At 48.0% G+C, this 22,121-nt stretch overlaps 1 protein-coding gene across 1 annotated transcript in view; it reads right to left on the bottom strand.

The window, feature by feature from the left end:
* Positions 1 to 17,076, bottom strand: part of NXN (nucleoredoxin) — a 66,419-nt gene extending 49,343 nt beyond the window's left edge. The window contains exon 1 of the mRNA XM_067309713.1: positions 16,686 to 17,076. Within this exon, the coding sequence (XP_067165814.1) occupies positions 16,686 to 17,012 (327 nt within the window). The 5' untranslated portion in view covers positions 17,013 to 17,076. The remainder of the gene's footprint in view (positions 1 to 16,685) is intronic.
* Positions 17,077 to 22,121: the final 5,045 nt, after the last annotated feature.

Raw genomic sequence — 22,121 nt, 5'->3', positions numbered from 1 at the left:
ATTTGCATTGGCAAACGTGCTCCTGCCGGGACAAAGGGGGGTTCATTCCTGGGCTGCATTGGTTTCCGTCACACAAGTCTGTAGCTCGGTAAAAGGATTTGTTCTGGATAATCCATGCTCTTGAGGCCTGCGATCAGGAGCTGCGATTCCCGAGGAGCGGAAGCGGCGCTCAGGACGCGCCTGGCTGGAGGCAGCAGCATTACATCACCATTTCATTTGGTGGCGTAGCTTTCACGCTGCAGGCATCAAGAGGGTTTCTGCACCATCGGCCACACGTCTAGCGCAAGGTAACTGGGTTTCATAAGACAGCTGGAATAGAAAGACTAATTCTCCTCCAGTCACACGCTATACTTCCAGAGGTGTAAGTCACACGGTTTTAAGCAACAAGAAGAAAAGGTAAGGTCATAAAGTTAGAGATGACGTGTACAAACTTGGTGCAGTGGCATCAATGCAAGGGGCGTCTATTTAACCGGGCAGGGAGACTTCTGGCCCTCGAGCATTCAGCATTTTTTCAAACGCTGGTGGAAAGAGCTGCCCTTTGTCTGCACTTCAGCCACTCCTGCGTAGCTGGCTGCTGCCTGCCTGCCCACCAGCTTTCGCAAAGGCACACATTTTGGGGGGCTGGGTCTTAAAATGGAAGGTAGGTAGGGGAGGTTTTTCCTGGGAACAGAGCCCCTATGTTCCAAGAAACAATCTCCTAACAGCTCAGGATCGAGGCTCCAGGAAGGCCCAACCGAATCTCCTAGCCCGCCGTAAGTCAGCTCATTTGGGACAGCTACAGAATCAAAGTCAAAAATTTCTGCCCACTTGCTTTGGTTCTCTTTCCTTTGAGCAGCATAATAAATAAAAGCTGCAAGAGTTTGGCAAAAATAAATGTTTTTGTATAAAGGAGGGAGGTTCCCAAGTCTGCGTGGAGGCCAGCACCACACCTTCCCATCACTTGCATGCACCTCCAGCCACCGCTGAGAGGAGATGCACAACTCCAGGAGTTGCAGGGAAGTCAAATGTCGACAAGGCTCCTGCTAAGCTACCGGGCAAAAGCATTTACAGGTACAAAACCAAGCACCAGCAACCGGCAGGCAAGAGCTTGGCACTTAGCATGGGTACATCACCTTGCTCTGATAGCCAGGGCACAGTACTTGAACGTCTCCCCTTGCCCTACAAGCACTGCACGACTGCTTTCACCTCCCAAATCCCAAATTTCTGAGACTACAAGACAGCAGTCACAGCCGTTCCTATCAGGCTGCTGCCAGCTTGGCTTGTTACCGCTTGCAAAGCACTAATGTTCCCCCCGTGGCACAAGTGGAAAGTTTCCCCAGATAAGCAATTTCGGGGCAAGGCCGGTCTCTCTTGTGCGTTTAAAGTGCACAACAGGACCCCGAGCCACAGGTAGGCCATCAGCTTTGCCAGAGTCCAAATTCACCATTCAAAACCAGCCTGGGGTTACTGTTTTAATAATCAGAGGGATGGCACAGACTAAGGTGGCATTCGGCGGCCTCTCTTATCCCGGAAAGTTATCGGCTTTTATGCAGACGACTCCAGCGTCTCGGTGGTGGAGATTCCAGCAAAGCCTCATGGAGACGAACATCAAAGAGAACCCTGGACGGAGGCCCAAAGAGGGCGGACTGTCAGCCCGCCAGAGCCAAAAAGCAACATAAAACATGCAAGGTTAATAGGGCATTTTCTTCTTAAAATGGAGTAAAATCTGGGGCCTTCCTGCGATTTAAAGTCAAGTTGTCTGGAGGAAAGTGACTTTCCAGACAAGCCACAGCTCCCTCCCGACAGCGTGGGTCTCGCCCCGGCCCTCCCACCCCTCCGTCTGTTCCTCCCACGGACGCCGTCCTCCCAGGGAGGAGGCTCTTCCCAAGCCCCCAACTCGCCACCTTTGCAGCTCAGGAGCCACTGCCGTCATCGTGCAGCCAGCAGGGATTTGCCCACGGGGAAAGGCAAGGACAGTGACATACCCCTCTGCTCCACAAGGTGACAATTAACTGCCTCGAAAACTGCTTCTCTAGGTAAAAACCTGTCCTGAGAGTGTCTGGGCCAGCAGACTTCTTTTACTTTGTGCAGAACCTAAGTAACAAACATCTGCCAAATATGGCCCTGTATTAAAACCTGCCACACAAAAAGGTTAAACCCTGCCGGGGACAAAGATGGAGCAAATTAATGAAAATGGCGGTGGAACGCAGATAAGAGAATGAAGTCATTGCACTTGACATCCGATCAGAGCCTCTGCAGCAAAACAAAACCTAACTCAGTTCAAATTTAACGAGGACGAAAGTTAAAAACTCATAAAGATGCAACAAATGTCATTTAATAGTTGAAATTCCCTTTGTTTGCCAAGAAAACAGAAAACTGAAGGCAGAGCAAGCCCAAGCACGCAGTGAGCCAGGATCTATTTTAGCAACAGGACAGAAAGGCAGAAACTGCCTCGCATTTACTACGGGACAGGAGGATGCACACAGATTCCTGCTGAGCAGTACCTGATGCAGTGTAAATTCATACCCTACATACAAGGGCACCAGCTTTAAACTTAGCTGTGGAAAACAGGCGGCAGGTTTCCCGGGTTGTATTTTGCAAAGCACGCAGGGGTGGGCTGACATCAGACATCGGCCCTGGCCCAAAGCTCGCCTGGCTCAGACACGCGCCCCACGGCCCAGGTCTTGCTCGGGAACTGGCACGTCCGTTCCGTGAGCTGACCAGCAAGCACAAGGAACACTGTCAAGGAAGCACCACAGCAGAGGCAGCCTGCAAGGCTTTGAAGGCAAGCACTTAGTGAGGGGGAAAAAAAATTGCTAGTATAGCAGCCCCTAGCTTTTTCCATTCCAAAAAAAAAAAAAAAGAAAGAAAAGAGAGTCAAAGCTATGCCATACGTTAGCACTTAAGTAGTCCCTGCCCTCAATTTCCAACCATCTGTACTGCTCTCTGAAACTCCCCTACTCATTTAAATTTATTTCTGTGTGTCTCCACCAAAATCAAAGACCTAAATATCAGTAATCTTGGTGGGAGGCATCCAGCAGCAATGATCCACGGCAGGAAAAAAATGTATTTGTGCAAACTTGCTCTGAGAACACCAGGCAGCAAACCTTCCTATGAAAAGCTTCCTACGCTTCAGATTAGCAGATCAAGCTCAAGGCATTAAGATCTTCCCCATGACATAGCTGTGAAATCCAGTGCTTAGGACACAAAATCAGGCTTTTCTAACTCTGGAACTAAATAAATTTGGAAGTGTGCAGCACAATAGATGGAGGCAGCAGGGGGCAATGGTTTCCACTTGAAAGGGCACAGCAGTGCAGTACCAAAGCTAAGCACAGGCCAGGGCTCAAATCCACACGCTCTGCTGGGTTGAAGAGACTGGGCTCCTCTCTGGAGCCTCAGACACCAGCAGCGGGACAAGGAAATCGAGGCAGCAGCACCAGGAGGGGAAGGAGGACACCAAGAGCTGGAGGAGTGACCCGCGGGACGGGGAGCAGCAGGACCAAAAGGCAGCAGCGAAGCCCAGCTGGTAACAAGCTGGAGCTCAGCCAAGAGCACAATTCTTCCACTATACTCACGGAGGCTTCGTCACCACATCTGTTCACCATCTCCCCAAGACATGCAACTGCCTCACACCAATATTCTCCAGAAACATGGCTGAATTACTCATGCCTTCCTTGGACAGCATTTGGAAAAGAGATGGTAACACACTGCAGCCAAGCAGACCATTTCAAGCAGTTTGATTAACTCCCCTCCATCTCAGAATATTTCTCTTTACGGATGAGGATATCACAGCTGAAACAACTTATCTGAGGCTGTGCATGGCAGATGCCCTACTCTGGTTACTATACCATATTCCCTTCCATCCATACCACAGGCACAACAGCTTAAACTAAGCTCCAAAAAAAGGCTTTAAAAACAAACTCTTAAAACACTTCTCCGACCATACCTGTCAGACAAGCGGTGTGACACATGTTTAGAAGGGAGCTTTTTTCTTTTGTGGCGCTGGCACAACGCTGCTCGATGACAGCTTCACTCTCCCTGGCGAGAGCTGGCAGCCCATCACGCGGCAGCGCGGCTGCGCTCTCCCTGGGGGGCCCTCTCCCACCTCCCTGCCCTACCTGTCAAATAAAGGCAACAGGACTTCCCTAATGGATGCAGCAATTTGCAAAACTCCTTGAGCGCAAAGATTACTGGAAAGGGCTACATTAGCAGCAGCTTCTAATGGAAGAGCAAGGCAGTTTCTGCCTTGTACCCGCAAACCAGAGGCAGAAAGGTAGCATCCTGAAAAATAAGCTTGCAGACTCATCAACTTCTCGGGAGAAAATAAGCATAAGTCCTTGCCCTGTTAAAACCTTAGCTATCAGATGGTGTAGGAAGTGCATTCCTGTAAGCTAAACACTTAAGCAGTACTTGCAAGGCAGGATTTGCAGTCTGGTGCCCTTCAATTTGCCTCTGTGAATAATAGAGTAATATCCAGAAAAAATGCAAAAGCCAAGAGCATTTCTAAAGCGCTGCTGATCTGCCTGATGCTGAAATTCCTTCAGACACCGGGAAGTGCACAAACAGGACCGTGGTGTTGGCTCACGGGCCTCTCGGGTTGCGTTTGGAGGTACCAAGTCACCATTATGTAAACCACAGCGCAGGGCTGTCTGTTTGTCTAATGGGTGGAGGGTGCACCCCAACGCAGTTTGCTTGATTCATTTACTTCTCTGGAGCAGAAACAATCAAGCAAAGACGGCTTAATTTGCTTCATGGCTCAGACAATAAACCTTGAAATGGACTTTTCCTTCCTGTGCAATTATATTAGTTAATTCATTCAAAAAACAGTTTTACTCTTACTGTCTTTCTTCTTTCAAGTCTTCTTATTCCTCCTGCACACAACATTGGTTTAAAAAAAAAAAAAAATGCAGCCAACTGAAGAGAGAATAAAACAACATTAATATCCCTCAAAGGTACCGATCAACAGGCAGTCCTCCAGCCTTTGAAAGGGACAGAGCCATCCAACAGACAGCCCCCGAAATGAGGGCTGCGGAAAAGGAACACACGGAGCAACGCAGCCCTCTCCACCCTGGCGCTCAGCGGCGGCAAGGCAATTAGCAGGGCAGGGGGTCACGCACAGCGCTCTCGTGAATCCCACAACGAGAGGCCAGGCAAGTGGATGCTTAACTCCAAACAAAACAGAGCAACCCGCAAATGAAACACTCTCCGTACTCCTCACTGGCCCAGCATGCACTCTTTTAACTAGCGACAAGCAGGAGGGGATGGAATTGAGATCACTGGCAACACTAATAAAATCACTGTGCTTCTCTCTCCCTTTTTTTGGAAGAGTCAGAATGGTCCTTTTGAACTATCAAAGAAGGTGGGGGAGAAGCAACATCTGTTCAGATTAAACTGTGTGAATCTTGCTGTTTTAGCTTCACATCTTTCGCAAGGGGTGGGGAAGGTCTCTAGCTTTTCTTTAAAGACTTTGCCGTATACAGGGCCTTTCAGCAGACGATCTCCAAGCACCTTACAAACATTTAATTAAAACTCACAAGCCGCCCCTGCAAGGGAGGTATTATAAACAGGCCTCCGGCTCAAACAGTAGCTCAGCAGCACAAGCGCCTCTTTCTTCCGCGCTCCTGCGGCATTCAGCTCAATCGCAGGAACACAGGAGCCGCAGCCCCACCGAGCTCTTGAGATACACCCCAAGCAGCATGGAGCCTTTGACGGGATGGAGGAGGAAGCTCTCAAAGAGCAAGGGGAACGACCGGGTTCAAGGCGACCAGAACTCGGGAAGGGACACAAAAGCCATCAAAGGGAAGGGGAGAGGAAGGCAGGCACCCCGCAGAGACGCGGCCTGGCTGGAGGAGTCCTCTCCACGGGTTGCCGCGCTGCGCTGAGCCACGGCAAAGAGACAGGTTCTGCTTGTGCCACAGACGTGAAGGCAGATCCGGCCTAAGCATGGTTTGTATCCCTTCCTAATTTAAATACCAAGTATTTCCAAAGCACGCTATTAACAGGGACCAGTTCATCCACCTAACAGCCCTGGAAGGTAGGTAAAATGGAAAACCACATTTTTTTTTCTGGTTACCTATGGTGTGAGACTTCTGCTGGTTGAATTAAACCTATTTAAACAAAAGTAGGTTCAGACATCTGCATTTGTACAGTGTCAGCTGCGAGAAATGAGCTAACATCCAGATGCAATGGCATGTCAGGATTAGCCCAGGCTGGGGCAGGAATGCTTCCATGTATGGAAAAATATTGGAGCAGTGAAACCATAAGCTTGGAGCAGAGCAAAGTGAGAGGCCCTGTCAATGAAGCTGTGGACTCAGGTTTAGAGGATTTAGCAGCTCAGATCTGCCATAAGATCATCAGCACATATTACAATAAATTTCACACGTTTTCCAAAAGGGACTCCCCGAGCAAGGCCGCAAGCGATTGCACGGGTGAGATCCTAAGCCCATTTGTTTGCTCTGGAAGCGGGGCTCAGACCGCTGGGTACAATTAACGCTCTCTGCGTAGGGCATGATCTTGGGGTGTTGACAGAGAAGTTCTGGCAATTCGTGCTCGAGTGTTTCAGAGATCGCTGCTCCTACTTGTCTGCCCGCCCGTCTCTCAGAGGTTGCCTTCTGAATAGCCGGATTTATAAAAGCTAACACGGAGCTGGCTCCTAAGCCGCCATAGTTAGGGGCTGGCACACATGACAAAGCAATGACAGCTAAAAAGAATACGCTGAACTGTGAATTACAGCAACTGTAAGCGAGTCAGCACATGTTTCTGCCAACTCTGTGGGAAGGGCAGTGACCTTCAAGCTGAGGCATTGGGAAAAAAACACGGGCAATAATCTCTTCAACTGGTCAGGCACAAATCAAGAGGGTTCATTTGTCAGCATCCTGCGTTAACGCTAATGAAGTAATGGTTATGACTTCATCTCTCCAGCGGAAACCTCTTGGGGACCAGGGAGAACTAGAATTTCTCTCTCCAGCTCACTCACACAGTTGCAATTAGTTTCAGTTGTATTCTTCTCTCTTCTGCAAACATTACCTAATTCTCACCCAGATTCTTAAATCCTTGCACTGAAACATAAAACAACGCTCCCTTCTCAGCTGTCAAAGCCCAACCGGGCAGAGATGCCTCCTGGAGGGACACCCTTGGACTGCCACCCCCGTCCCCGGGCTCTCAGCTACAGATGAGTCACACGGAGCGGACTCTAGTACAAGCTGCCATTTGCCACAGCGACCACAACTGAGTATCTGAGGATGCCACCAGTTACTTTTTCATACCTTGAATAGAGAGGAAAAAAAAGCTGATAACTCTTGGCAAATTCATTTTATATAGGGACCTTTGCACTATTTCTCTGTTAATATATTTTAAAGTCAGGTTTGATTTAGCCAGTTGTAAAGACAGAGAAAATGTTTCCAGAAGACTTCGGAGCTTCTCTCTTTGGCTGAGCTGACAAAAGATGCAAGACAGCTCAAATTTCGTACAAAATACATAAAACCATCTCTCACCTCTCTAACTACTCTGTTACTACACTATTGTGCCTTGCCTGAAAAGTCTGCCTCTGCCTTTCCCCTGGGGTGGCACAGAAAGGGTTTCCCAGCTCTCGGGTAGGGCTGCCGCATTCCTCATTCCAGGCATTCAGTCGGTTTTCAGCGAGCACTTCAAGGTCTGCTCTGCCCTGAGTTTGCTTTCCGAGATTCCACTTACACGCTCTCTTCCTCATACTCCTGCTGGACCGGCAACGCAGTTTGCGGTCTCCGCAGTTACTATGGCACATACCATTTGAAGTACATCGTTCGGGGCTTAGCTTTACGAACCAGGTTCTCTGACGTTCATGCTCTGTGAGCTTTCCAGCGCTCTCCCCGCAGCTCAGGCAGGGAGCCAACACCCTCCGCGCTCCCCTGCGCTTGGTCTGGGGCTCTCCTGCCTTTGTTTCGAGAGCAGAACTGCCTGCTGGGCTCCAAGCAGGGGGCTGATCCCATTGCACAATTTCAGCTAATGCCCTGATGCAACAGCAGCGGTCCGTCAGTCATTCTAAAGAAAGACCGCAAATTCTTTACATATTAATAGTTGGTTTCAATTGTTTGCAGCGCTGAAAGACAGACGTGAGAATATTCAGAAACCATTCCTGCATCTTCTCAGTTCCACCCTTTCATTAATTCTGTGTACTCTAAGCTCAGCCACTAAGACATTACATTTTCTTTGGAAACGTTACATGATGAAGATCTGATCATTGGTCACTAGAGAATCTAATACACTTATGTCTATTCGCTTACTCATCAACTCCACATCTCATTCCCAGCTTCTCCACTGCCCATATCTTTGCTTTGCCACCTATAGATTTAACTCTGTAACCATAATTCTCACCTACACGCATTAGGAGAGAAACAGCTGAACCAGCTTTAGTTACACCTGCGCGGTCTGAGCTCAGCACCGCTAGTGCGCCAGTTAAACTCAGCCTTGCCCCTGCCCTGACCACAGAGCCCACTGAGCACGAACCCAGCCTGAAGAGACGCACACTGCTCCGCCTGCCCCAGTGGCTCTGAAAAACCATCACAGACAGGGGTCGATGCTGTGGTGAAGGCACTAGCCTGGAATTTATCGGATTAAATTTCCACCTTTGGAATAGACTGGCTGTATGATTTTGCTGGATAGTTAATTTCCTTGTGCCTTTCGTTCATGTTGTCTATTCAAAATACAGATTCTTCAAGGTAGGAGCCTATCATTTGCAACAGCGCAGGTTTGCTTTTTGCAGTCTTAGACAGGTTCCTAAGTGTCTGTGACAAGAGCTGCTCATCTATGAAACAGCTGTAATAAAGCATATCCCACGGCAGGCCTGTAAGATATATCTGGAATTTAAGCAAATCAGATATCCCCTACCTGAAAGTTAAAAAACAAATTAAAAATTTTAAAAAGCCCAACACATTAGTGTTTTTATGTGCCTTTATGTTAAGGCATAAGGACCAGAAGAGAGGAAAACAAACTGAAGGAAATGAGCACACACAAAGGGCAAACCCGAGTGAATCCCACCAGCCCCACCAGGTTTGCACTACTCTCCCCTTTCCTAATTGTCACTATATGGAGATTGCATTAGCACAAAGTCATCTGTCTAGAAAAATGCTTCAAACATACAGTGCATTGCACTGTGATGTGTTATGGAACTGATTTAAAGAATACACACAGCTATAAAGTCATGATTATTCAGCATTCAACCCAGGCTGAAAGCTCAGGAGTCAGCTTGTTATTTGCTGAAAGCAGGGGGGCTGAAATTATCCGTGAATAGTTCAAAGCAGCAGTTAATTCAACATCTCTCCTTTCAAAAGCGTAAAAATCACAGACTCCTGGAGTGTGTAAGCTTTTTAAAAATGACAAACTACTAACTGTCAAATCAAAGCAGCAAACAGAAATCCATATGGCTGATAAGACAAATAGTTGCATTTTAAAGAGTAATTAAGTATCACTTTGGAATATTTTGCTTGGAACTCATTTCCCTGATAAAATATGGGAGGGGAAGGAGACGGGAGAAGGAGGAAGCAATATGCATATACCAACACACCCAAAAACTTCTCACCGTACAAAATGCTCAGGCAAGTGCTGCTCCAGCATGTTCTCTTGGATCCGAGTTCAGCTAGCTGCATTACAGCCTCCAACACCATTTCAGCTTGCCTATATCCACGCAGTTCACATCAAAACTCCAGCAATGAGGAACAGATGATCGCTGTGTTGAATCTGCCTCAACAGGGAGGGGGGTGTGGGGCAGGGGCAGCAATCATTCTGATCTGATCACCAAGAAGCGCAATATCTTTTGACTCTACTTAGATTAAAACCATACCCCGAGGTCTATGCTGGGAACTTTGCTGAAAAAACAGGAATGCAAAACACAGGACTCTACCCAGATGAAATGCAAGAGAGCTGAAACCTTATCCCAGCCAGCATTAGCTAACCTTACCATAAGCTGCTTTGAAACATTAAAAGTATGTCCACAAGAAAGGATCAAAAACCTCCCAACTTCAGAAATCCCTCGACTCTCTCAAAACTTGTATCTGTTAACAACGCACGATTTCGCACCAGCTTTCCCAGCACTGGGAGGTACCTACAGAAAGCTAAGGATACAGTTTACTGCACTTCCAACTAAAATATTACAAAATTGCTGGAAATTTTAGAACTGTGGTGTAATCACAACCTAAAGGCAACGCAAAATTCCTGCCAGTGTTTCATCACAAATGCCGCAGGACCTGCAGGGTCCAGCACAAGACCCAACCGTAGGCAAGAGTACTAGAAGCTCCCACTGCTTCTCATCAAAAAAAAGCAGGAAGGATAGGAACAAAGCATGGACCTAATCCAGATATCCCTGAGGTCTATGGAACGACGTCCGTGGACTTTAATATGCTTTCAGACAAGGCCCTCAAATATCTGTAATAACCGACTGAAGGACGCAATACACAACACAGCAGATGACACATCAGCAAGACATTTAAAATACTAATTTTCCTCTGCAGAAAGCACACAGACAGCCCACATTTTGGATATATGGTGAAATCTAAGCTCCAAGGACGTCAGCGGTGTTTTTGCAACCAACTGTTGCAGGACCTGGGTTTTACACACAGCCTCCAGGCTCGCAGTCTACCGATGCCAGCTAACACTTGCTGGGACATCACTGAAATATTAGGGTCTTTGCATGAGAGAACTGTTAATTGTATGGAGAGTCACCGCACAGCTGCAAAGCTGTATAAAGTGTACTCAGAAATAATTTGAAAAAGCAGCAGCAACAACAACAAAAAGAATTTGAGAATGTTTTGGCTCTGGTGCTGTCCTCTCTATGTGGAAATACTGAATAACTATTCCTCACTCATAATTAAAGTTCACTGTTGCCCTTCTCTATAACTGCACAGAAATATGCTCCATATTTTGCACTCCGTTTTGTAAAGCAGTTACACTTTCAGCTCTCTCAAACATCCTAACAAAGTATTTTTGAGAAGAATTGTGTGCTGATTATTTTAAAAAATAAAGTTGCTACGCTCAGCTCTGCAACCTGAGAGTAACAAATGAAATTGTCAACCATGCATTTTTTAATGAGCATTTTCATTTCAACATCTGGATTAAGATGCCACAATGAAAAACAGCACACGGGCTTCTCTCTGCTCCTTTCATAGATCACCCATTCTTATGTTTCAGAACCAGTGAGTTTCAAAGCAAACAAAGAATCTGTTGGTGCTGCTAATGCCTTGCTTCTTACTCAATAGCCTTATGTCATGAAAAGCCCATATTTTTCAAATCTGCATCTCCATGAGCCAAAGATTTCATATACATTCCCACCCCAAAAATACAAAGTCAGGAATACAGCTGAAAGTGATTACCTAGATATTTTTATATGATGAAACCCAAAAGCTGCTTCAAGTGATTTACAAAATTTTCTGTTAGACACAAATCCCACAGCTGTGCTGACCACTTGCCTCCCAGATCTCAGCAGATGGTGATTTCAAACAGAAAAGTTACAAGCCCCTGAAAATCAGGGTATACACTAAACCATAATTAAGGGTCCCTCCCCCCTCCAAAAAAACCTTGTGTACACTCTAATTTAATAATATTTCTACCTCCCGTCCACCATCCTTTGCAAAGCCTGCCTTTGGCGCATAGCTAGCACAAGACTGCTCCCCAGCACAGGGCCAGCAGGCCCTGGGCTGTTGTTGCGACACGGGGCACTAGCATCAAACTTGGCACCCTGGGTGTGCCGTGAATCATTCTCACCCGGGTCTCGTTTGCAGAGGTGCCTACAGTAGACGATCCTTTTAAGCAGAGGGAAAGAACAAGGCTTTTTCCTTGGGAAGAGGGAGGACAGCAAATATAACTGAAAAGAAGGAATGAGCAGGTATTTGTTGCAGAAGTCGCAAAAGGATATCTGCAAACAAGCAAGAGGTGGGCCACATTTTAGCATCAGTCCTAGGACCAACCTGCTATTTGCGGTGCTGAAGGTGATGTACTCACAACATGGAAGGGGTATTCTTCTACTGGTGTCCAACTAGGATTGCCTGTTTTGCTAGTCCAGCCACTAAAATAACAAAACCCAAAACTAAGAACTTGCTCCTTTCTCCCTCCTTAGGGTGAACGAGAGCAGACCTTTTCCTCTTTACAGAAAGAAAGATCACATTCCTCTCTGTCACAGAACTCAGCAAGAGACACGTTTCACATTAGCATGGGAGAAAATACATAAAACCAGGATATACAAATCCAGCTTTAAGATAAAGGAAAACCACTCCTTCCCAACTGAGACACATTACCAATGTATGCAAAATGAGATCCTAAAGCTCTGCTTTCGGATGCTTCATGTCATTTGTCATCAAATAATCACAGAAATATAATGAACATGTTTTGCAGTTATTTAAAACCCGAATAGAATTATTTCAGCTCCACTGGAGCAGTTTTGCTTTCCCAAGAAGACAGGCAACATTCAAGCAGATGCGTAAGTACAGTGCAAAGAGAACAGAAAATAAGAGGCAAAGCACTGAACATACCACTATGGCACAGAGTGGACACTCAACAGAAGTGTAATTAGAAAATCAAGGTGATAAAAGCGAGGAAGAAGACGAGGCCAGATAAGTAACAAATAAATACAAGGGCAAATGGATAATGACAAAAGATAAACTGCTTCTCCCCCAGTGCAGATCCACTTACAGCTCTTCTCTTCCAACTCTTTTTATGTGGTGTACATGTGAAAGAACAAAAACATACGCCTACTTAACAGAGAACGTGGCCAATATTTCAACAGGAGCAACCAAGACGGCACACAGCAACACAGCCCGTACAACACAGTACACTTCTGTCCCCTTCCAAGAGGCTCTGGGCCACAAACCTTCAAAGAGCACCCAAATCCACCCTCAGAGCTCACAGCCCCAAACCACGCTACGCCAGAATGGAGAATGGACTTTGGTAACAGCCAAAGTCTCTCTAGCCATGGGAGAGAGGCCGGAGGGGAGGAAGTTGCTCAGCAGAAGGGGAAGGATCGGGTCCCCCAGACAGATGGGAGGGTGCTGTCCCGTCACAGGCGCTTGCATACATCAGGGCACGTAGACAGATGGGGACTGTTTACGTTACCAAGGTTTGCAGTGCCTTGGGTAGCAATCAGGAATTAAAGCTGTTATTAAATCAACCCTCCAAAACTTGAGCAGCTGTTCATGCAAACAGATAACAACAGGGTAATGTTAAACCAAAACCCCAAATATAACAAAGACATAGATCAACATCTCTCTCATGTTCTACTCAGCAACTCCAACCATTATCAGAGGACAAATCAATTATCAACAGCTGCTTATAACTACCCAAATCCAGGCCTGAACAGCCTAATGGAGGGATGTGTATCAAAAGTTAAAGGCCCAGAATCTCATTTAGCACATAATGGTTTTGTTCTCAAAAAAAAACAGTAATGTGGCTCTCTGTGGCTCAGACGAAGGCATAATGCCATCCTCTTCATTAATCAAAGGCCTTTCCCATGTCCAGATGTTTGCTGATTTCTACTGCTCTCTTTTATTACTGGTTTGGAGACAGAAATTGCCATAGCCTAAAATTATCCAAATTTGACTGGTTGTTGCAAGAAGCACAGACTTTTATGGCCTTGGTAACTGCAACATGGCATTATTAAGTTACTGAGGAGTTCTATGAAGAGTGCCTGTTTTCTTTGACAACCCATACTACTTTCAACAGTAACCATAAGAATAAGATTATATTTTACATTTAGGACTGTGGGAATTTTACTGCAAGCTGAGAAGGAGGCTTTTTTTTAAAAAGCACTAACAATGCCTGGGCTTCAGAAGAGGGAGAGACATAAGCAAATTTAGAGTACACCAGAGAAGGAAAATGTGTACACTGATAAATATTTCAGTATGCCTGACAAGCAGGAAACCAGCACCATAATAGCTGCACTATTTATTCAATAACTCTGAGCAACAAAAATGATGCTATAGGCAATACAGGATAGCATGTCATCTCTCCCCAAAGCTTTTACGACCTCCGTAGATAAACTAACCAGCCCACAAGAACGATAAGTGTTGGCTGGATGGGACCTCTAGAGATCTACCAGCCCAGCCTCCTGCTGCAGCGGGACCATCACCAACACCAGACCCGTCAGCTGAGGCTTCGCCTAGCCAAGCCCTGAAAGCCTCCAAGGACAGAGACTCCGCAAACTCTCCGGGGGCTGCGGCCGAGAGCACAAGGATAAAGTTCAGCTCCCTGCCTGATTTTCCCACGTCTCTCTCTCTCTCTCTCTCTCTCTCTCCCCTACCTCTACTGCATATCTCTAAGATGCCCTCCAGTAAACCTATATAATTCTCTGGGGCTTGTCTCGTATTAGGTTTAAGAATAGCCCTTAGTGCAAAGGAACCACAACTCAAAAGAGTCTACTGTCTACATTTTTTTTAAATACTTTTGGTTTTAAACAAATTAAGCCTGCAAGGTACTGAACATATGCTAGACATCCCCAACTCTTGCTGGCACATATTTGAAAAATAGAAAGTTTGTGCTTTTCTAGAGAGTCAGGTCATTAACCCAACTATTTAAAAATCAGCCTATTATACAAGGAAACTTCTAACTGCCTGAACTACAGGTTATAAATCTCCTGTTTAGAAATCTGATATCCTGACATAATTGCCCTTATAACTTACAAATAGGTTCTCTGTTATCCATAGATTAAACTTCCTCCAAAGCTACATCGCATCTGCTTAGTTTTGAAAATATACAGCACAAGCTTCAATTACTTTACACTCCACACAAAAATAATCCTGAATTTAACTCAGGGTTTCTTGGAATAAGAATTTAAGACCCCATAATCTTTTTATTTCATATTTTCTTGCAATCTAATAGATGGAAGTACTGGCCAGAATGTAAAATTAATGCCACTTTCCACTGCTATGATTTCCCAACAATGTAACTATGTCATAGTGGAATTTTTAAAGAAAATATGTCAGGCAAAGTCCCACCATCTAAATAATCTAAAATGTTCTACAGGGAAATGGCCAGCTACTAATTGGAACCACAATCTTTTCATACCCCTATAGTAAAAGGGTTTATTTTTGTTTTGAAAGAAACTGACATTAAATTGTAATTTCTCCGAAGGACAAGGCTTCCCTTACAGCTCCCCTGGCCAAGGAAACAGCTCACAGGCCCCACTCTGCGACCAGTCATGCAGGCTCCCCATTAGAAGAGCCTTGACTTCCGAGCGCTAAACTGGGGGCCTTCAGCAGAATCATCCAGGTGCATAAAGTTAAACACGAGTGAGCTTTCGCAGAACCGGAGGCTCAGGGACAACAGCTACGGCAAGTGAGCAAACAGCAGAACCTGGGTTTCCAACTACCTGCCCTTCTTTCTAGGGGGGAGGGCATCAAACAGCAAACCCCGACGACCGTAAACTTTCCCTAAAACGGCTCCTTTGCCTAACAAACAGAGCACCCACAAGGCTCTGTGGACAGAAGAGGGTTCAGAGGCTCTTTAAGGAAAAAGCAGCCTCCTTCATCCTAGGTATATTGGAGCAGAACCCAAACACATGGGACTTTTGAAATGGGATCAGCTGTCTTTCAGCCCAGGCCCATCTGGACTCTCAGGCAGGGATTTTAATCAAAGCTCCAGCCGAAGCATTCGGCAGCGAGTCCACCTCACTCGAAGCTCCACAAACTCCCGTTTCTCCTCCGTGCACAGGGAGCAATGCTGACAAAAAGGAATTCGCTCATCACGCAGCCCAGAAATACCCAACGCCTTCAAATGCTCAAGTGTAATTACGCTCTAAAAAGATGTTTAGAAATGACACTGTGGGGCACCATTGTTTTAATTATTTCTCAATAGCTTTCCTAGAAGATTAGATTTGTAAAGACTTGCCTTTTTTTTTTTTTAAAGCATCAACATTGCAAACTCATACTGGAATCTGAAAATCTAACCTTTGCCTTCCTATCTCTTGGAGCCTTCGTTCTCTGTGTTTTACAGAACCCTTTCTGTCCGATATTTGTCCGTCTTTTAGACTAGAGTCTTCAGATTAAGGGCTGTCTGTATCTTGTGGTGTATCAAGCGCATCAGCCTTTAAAGAAATACGAATAACGAACAGCACCACACGGATTCAGCTGGCAGCTCTGCCAGGAATTCCCGAACTCGCTAGGTCCGACGCACTTTTCAGCTGCTGAACGGCCTCTCGGCAGCCAACAGAACCCGCAGCTCCGACTCCGCATCCCGGTCCGCGCCGACAGCCCAGCGGAGGCAATGGGGATCGGTCCCCCTTGGAAGCGTCTGCCCAGCGCGCCCAGCGCTCCTGCACCCAACCGCACAGCTGGGGCCTGTGCTGGCGATGCTGAGCTACGCCAGGTCCCTCCACTGGCAAGAGCAACCGTCTGCGCTAAGTTTTTAGCGCCGAGGTTCCGTTTTGAGGAGCGATTTCTCACAGGCGACGCTATAAATAACACGGCGGCCTTTCCCCCCGCCCGAACCGCGCGTCCGTCCCTTCCGCCGCTTGCGGGAGACCCGCTTTTACCTCAGGAAAGCGGCTCCGCGCACGGCAGCACCGTGGAATCGCCCCCCTCCCCCCCCGCAGCCGCCCCCCTCAGCGCCGCCGCGGGGGCTGAGGAACTTTCTGGAAGGCGCCGCGCCACGCGCCCGCCCGCGGCCGCGCACACAAAGCCCGGCGGCGCGGGGGGGGGGGGGCGCCCCGACCCCGGCCTCAGCCCCCCCCGGGGCTCCCCCCGTCTCACCTTGCGGTGCTTGTCGGCGAAGGGCAGCGCCAGCCAGGGCATGGCCCGCACGGCCTCCTGCCACTGCTGCTGCTCCTGCTCGGCCGACACGAAGACGATCTCGAGGCGCTGCGCGCCGCCCGCCGCCGCCGCCGCCGCCTCCCCCTTGAAGCGCCCGTAGAAGGCGGCCAGGCTGGCGCCGAGCTGCGCGCAGGGGCCGCCGAGGCTGCAGCCGAAGTAGAGCCCCACCAGCGAGACCCCGCGGGCGGCCAGCGCCGACACGGCCACCTCCTCGCCGTCCGCCGCCACCAGCACCTCGCCCAGCACCTCGGCCAGGCCGCCCGCCATCGCGCCCCGCGCGGCCCCGCTCCGCTCCGCGCGGCTCCCCGCCAGCCGCCAGCGCCGGCCGAGCCGAGCCCCGCTCTGCGCCGCGCCGTGCTGCGCCGCGCCGCGCCGCGCCCGCCAGGGGGCGCTGCCGTGCGGGACGCGCCGCCCGCCCGCCTCCGCCGCCGGCCGCGCCGCCAGCGCGCCCGCCCCCCCGGCCCGGCCCTGCCCGGCCCCCCCGGCCCGGCGCGGAGCGGAGCGGGGCCGCGCTCCTTCCCCCCCGCTCTGCCCCCCGCGCCGACCCCCAGCGCAGCGACCCCCGCCCGCCCGGGGGGGGGGTCCGCCCGGCACAGTGTCGCCCGGGCGAGGGCAGGTCTCGTTGAGTGTCGTCCCCCCCCCCCCCGGCTCGGCAGGGCTAAGGGAAGCTTCCGAAGGCCCGCGGGATAAGAAAGCGCTTCCCTCCTTTGTTCCCAAAGGAAAACGGGTAAATACGTGTTTACGCTTCGCGGTGCCGCACTGAAAACCTGAGCGCCGAATCAAGGCAAATAAAAATACTTGCTTGAAGGACACGCTGCTTAGGCAAAAGCACGGCACACACTATCTAAAGGGGGCGCGGCATAAAAAACAGTTAGAAAAATGCAGATTTTTACTTGTTCTGTAGTTCAGAGCATCTTACTTCTGCTCTGTTAATTAAAAATGGGGTCAGACAAACTGAAATTCTGAAATCCAGAAGTGTAAACACCACTGAATTTGGCTTCATTGAATTACAGTGTCCTCTGGCTGAAATACAGAAAGGAAATAAAGCATAAACAGTGACATGCAAACCGGGCTTTAAGGCTGTTTGCTTTTTATAATCAAAGTTTGCAATCTGCAAACACGCAGCATGTGCTGCGGGCCTCGTGCCGGCGGCGCAGCTTCCCCCCGCCGCGGCTGGTGCTGCGCTCCCCCCGCCGCAAACCCCTCTGCGCCGGGGCCGCCGCCGGCCCTTCCCCGAGCACGCTCCTGGCAGCACGAACAGACCTGCGAGTATTGGCACGGTTAAGTCCAATATATGGATTTGGGGGTTTTAGGTTGGAAACTTTTGTTTTAGAACATCTGCACGCCTTTCCCCAGACATGTGCGGATGTGTAGACGCTATAGCCACACTGTGAGGAAAGCGTGTACGTAAGTTATACGCTTTATGCCTTTCTACTCTTTGAAAGAGCCCCAAAACAGCAGTCTTAAATCTTGCTAGCTACTGTAAAAGACTCCTTTATTTTTGCAACACGTCCTTATATGACTTTTCATTTGGCTTCTTGTTGCTGCTTTCAATTTTATTTCAAATTATTGTATAGCATCCAGAGCCATTAGAGGAAGTTTTATAAATACAATTAATTATCATTATTATTATTACAACATTACAATCTCTCTTTTCTTTTGCCAAGACCTGCTCCCTAGAGGTGATTCAAAGCAAGAGGAGTTTTGTCTTGTTTTTATTTGTCCTGCCTTATCTGCCTTAATTAAGTATTTGGGCTCTTTAGGGCAGGGAAGCTGTTTTAAGTCTGCAGCCCTGAACTCCAGACAAGCCTATGTGGCTATATAAATACTCTGCTGTAAAAATAATATTTATGGTCACAGTCAATTTGTCTGACCCCATTTTGAATGAACAAAGCAGAAGATCCTCCGAAATACAGAACAAGTAAAAAGTATTTCCCTCTCTTAAAGAACAAGAAAATAAAACGAGGAAACAGCTGTACTTATCTGACCACCACCACTAACCTGAGTATGGCTAAACTGTGGTTAAACCATGCAAATGTTTGCAAGTCTTGTCCCCACGAGCGGCTGGATGCCTCTTCACACGCCGACTCCACAGCAGAATCAGAGCGCCCGTGTCTGAACCAGCCTGATAGATCAGACCTGAAGAGGCAGAAGGACTTCATGGGGCTTTTAATAAAGTTTCCTCTCCTCAGAGAGATGCTGCCAATCTGCATTTTTCTAACTACTGTTTTTTGTACTGCGCCCCCTTTAAATAGTGTGCACTGTGCTTTTCTGTAAACAGCATGTCCTTTAAGCAAATATTATTATTCGCCTTGATTTGTTTCCCCCACAGTCAGTGTTTGTTAGGGTCTTTCTGCAAGAAAAACAACTACAGAAGTTTTCCAGGAGAAAGTGAAACTGATTCGTCTCAAAATGTTGTCAAATAAACAAAAGAAACTTTGGGGAAAAGGAAACACTTTCATCACTGGCTTCCTCCTGTTCTACTAATCTTGGATCTTAATGGAAACTAGTGAAAGTACCAGATTTTTAGAAAGAGCTGGTGGAATCGTGTTAAAACTGCTGTGGATGAATACATTTTAAGCGCTGTACCCGTGCAGTTAATAAGGCTCAAGTGACATCTACTGGCTAAAGGCAGCAGGGTTGGGATTTACATTTGCAAAACAAGCATTAAACCAGACTGCAGAATAGCAGCAATCCCGCAACGTCAGACGCTTTTCCAGACCGAGACGAAGGGGAGCCAGCACCTCCGAAAATTCATATTTGTGCCCAGGACCTACAATGCATATTTACAGGTTACCAAACGGGTGTGTGGCTCTGCCCACAAAACCAGGGCTTAAAGATGAGTGCTGCCAGTCCTGCCCGCAGCGGTTAGGGGCATAAGCAGCAATTGCAAATTGAGCAGGGTTCACACTTCCTGTTCTAATTGGAGAAGCTTTTCATGCTTTAATGGTTTCTGCCCAAAGTTGATGATACAAAGGTGTGGTGATATATGCTCATCAGCTTGAACAAATTAAACCCCTGGGATCAAAAAGAAAAAAGAAAGGTATGTTGGGGGTGGTTTTTAAAGAGGAGCAGTTGAATTACCCTAAAGCCATAGATTAAAAGAAGACATAAAAGAAAACTCCTTTTCACCGCCAGCAGAAAGAAGCAGCCTGGTTAATCCTGATCTTTAGGAAGGCAGCTTGCCAGGAGATGCCGAGAAGCTTCTGGTTGCTTCCCAAACACGCAGAGAGTCGTAAGGGCGTGGGCAGGCAGCAGCGCACGGTGGCGGGTGCACGGCAAAGCAGAGGCACAGAGGAACAGCAAGGCTTGCAGATGCCACTGAGACCCCAGATTTCTCCTTGCTGTTTTTAAACAAACACTGCCTCTTGGAAAAATTCCATCTGTTGTGACCATCAGTTACGAGCTTTTCTACAACCCTCCTTCCAGAGGCATGACTTCTCTAGCAAGGTAGGGCAAAGAAAAGGTGTGGACAGTTCTGTTTCTGTGGCCTTGTCTACACCAAAAAAACCCATCTGTTTGATAGCCACTTTGTGTGGCAGAGCTCAAGTGAGCATCCCGCCCCAGCATACAGTCTCTGCTACTGTCCACCTCCTCCTCTGCTCCTTCAGTCCCCTTTCCTATTGCTATTTCACCCTCCCTCTGTTATGGGAGGATGCAGTCGCTGGCAGTAAGAGCATCCAGGAACCTAATGTTCGAGCTGCACACTCCTGAACCAGGGCGAGTCGGCAGCTTCCCTTCGCAGGCAGGAGTCAAAACCTTTCTGGCAGCCATATAGCTGTAGTTCCTGTAACTGCTTCACTGCAGCAGCAGCCAGCATCACTTAAAACATTACTGAAGGCTTTATACCTTGGGGACGCAGGGAGCAGTGGAAGGATGCTTTGCCCGGGTCTGAGGAAGCCACATCAATCCACAAGATGAATTTGGGAACAGTTACACAGCCTCTATCTGCTGACAGACAGTGGCTCTGAGCATGTGATCCTATGATGCAGTACTTAAATAAAAAACATTTTGATTGCAAAAGGCTCTTTAGTTTTTAATTTAGCTGTATCCTGAACTCCAAACTGCGCAGAGGGGAGTGGGTTTTCCATGGCATTTGGACATCAGCCAGCAGCAGGGTCTCTTAAAAGAAAGGAACACTCCTCAAACAGTTAAGCATTTAACATTAATCCATTGTGTTCTGACATTTTTCTTATTTGGTAGCTCTTAATCTTAATGGTTCCAGACATGGTACATTTGTGTGTTTTATTTTAGTAACATGATGTTGGCTGCATTTCAGAATATGGACACACATATCTAGCAAAAGCTCTGGATAGTCATCCTGCTGGGAATCTGCAGAGAAAAGGCCTAATCCTGCTCTCCTGATGATGCAAGCAAATGCAATCGCTCTCCCTTCATCTGCTTTCTGCTGGATTTACATCAGCACCACTGAGAACTGCACTGGGTCCCAGCTGTTGAAACCAGCTCCAACAGGGCAGGCCATCTGTGTGCTCCAGATGGTTTATAGCCAGTCACACATTAACTCCTTTAAACAGGTCTTTGTTAAGGTATCGGGCTTCCAAAACACTGCTCCAAATTCACTGGAGGTCTAACCTACGGAGTCCAATGATGTTATGCTCCGGAGGAATTTGACCCTTCAAATTCTTCTAACTGGTGTTGCAATATAGTTAACATCCGGATGGACGAGGGCAGCTGGGTTCTAGGCTAGCAGTACCTTTGACCCTTCCCGTCTGTCCGGGGGGCTCTGGCAGATGAGCCCTGCCGAATCTTGCGGGGCAGCTGACGAGCTCCTTGCCCCCGTCACGAGAGGGAAGGAGCAGACGTGCCTGCAACCTGTGCAAGCTCGCACTGATTTACATCCCCCTGGGCAGCTCCAGCGCTCGTCCAAGAACGGGGAGGCTGAAGCACCACCAGCTCTGTCGTGCCTGCAGCAAAACAGCCCCGCTCTGCAGTGGGATCTCAGGATATCCCTGCCCATCCATCAGACCTGGTCCTGGGGTGCCTGTGCTGCTTCCCAGCAAGATTTCCCTGCAGGACTGAGAGCCACATGTGACCACAGACACCCAAAATAGCCCCTCTGAAAGCAAATCCTTTGACTTCAAACAGCAGCAACAAAACCCTACAAGAAAAGGGTTTTCAATCACAGTCTGTCTGTGTGTTGGGATCTCCGGGGGCCGGTCCCAGCACCTGGCTCCTGGGACTGGAAGGTAACGTTTCTCCCCTCTGAAAAGCCAGGTTTTTATTCTTCCCAAAGTCCTTTTCCCCAGGTTTCTGACTGATTCGCTCCCTCCTCTTTGCCAAGCCAGGGTATTGATCTCAGCAGGATCACAAGCAAACTTCAAAGGGCCTCACACTTGCGCTGCTTGTTGAGGACCG

This window comes from Apteryx mantelli, chromosome 22 (genome assembly GCF_036417845.1).
Source record: "Apteryx mantelli isolate bAptMan1 chromosome 22, bAptMan1.hap1, whole genome shotgun sequence".
NCBI lineage: Eukaryota > Metazoa > Chordata > Aves > Apterygiformes > Apterygidae > Apteryx > Apteryx mantelli.
Note: the sequence above shows the minus strand (reverse complement) of the source record. Positions and strands in the feature narration are given on the sequence as shown.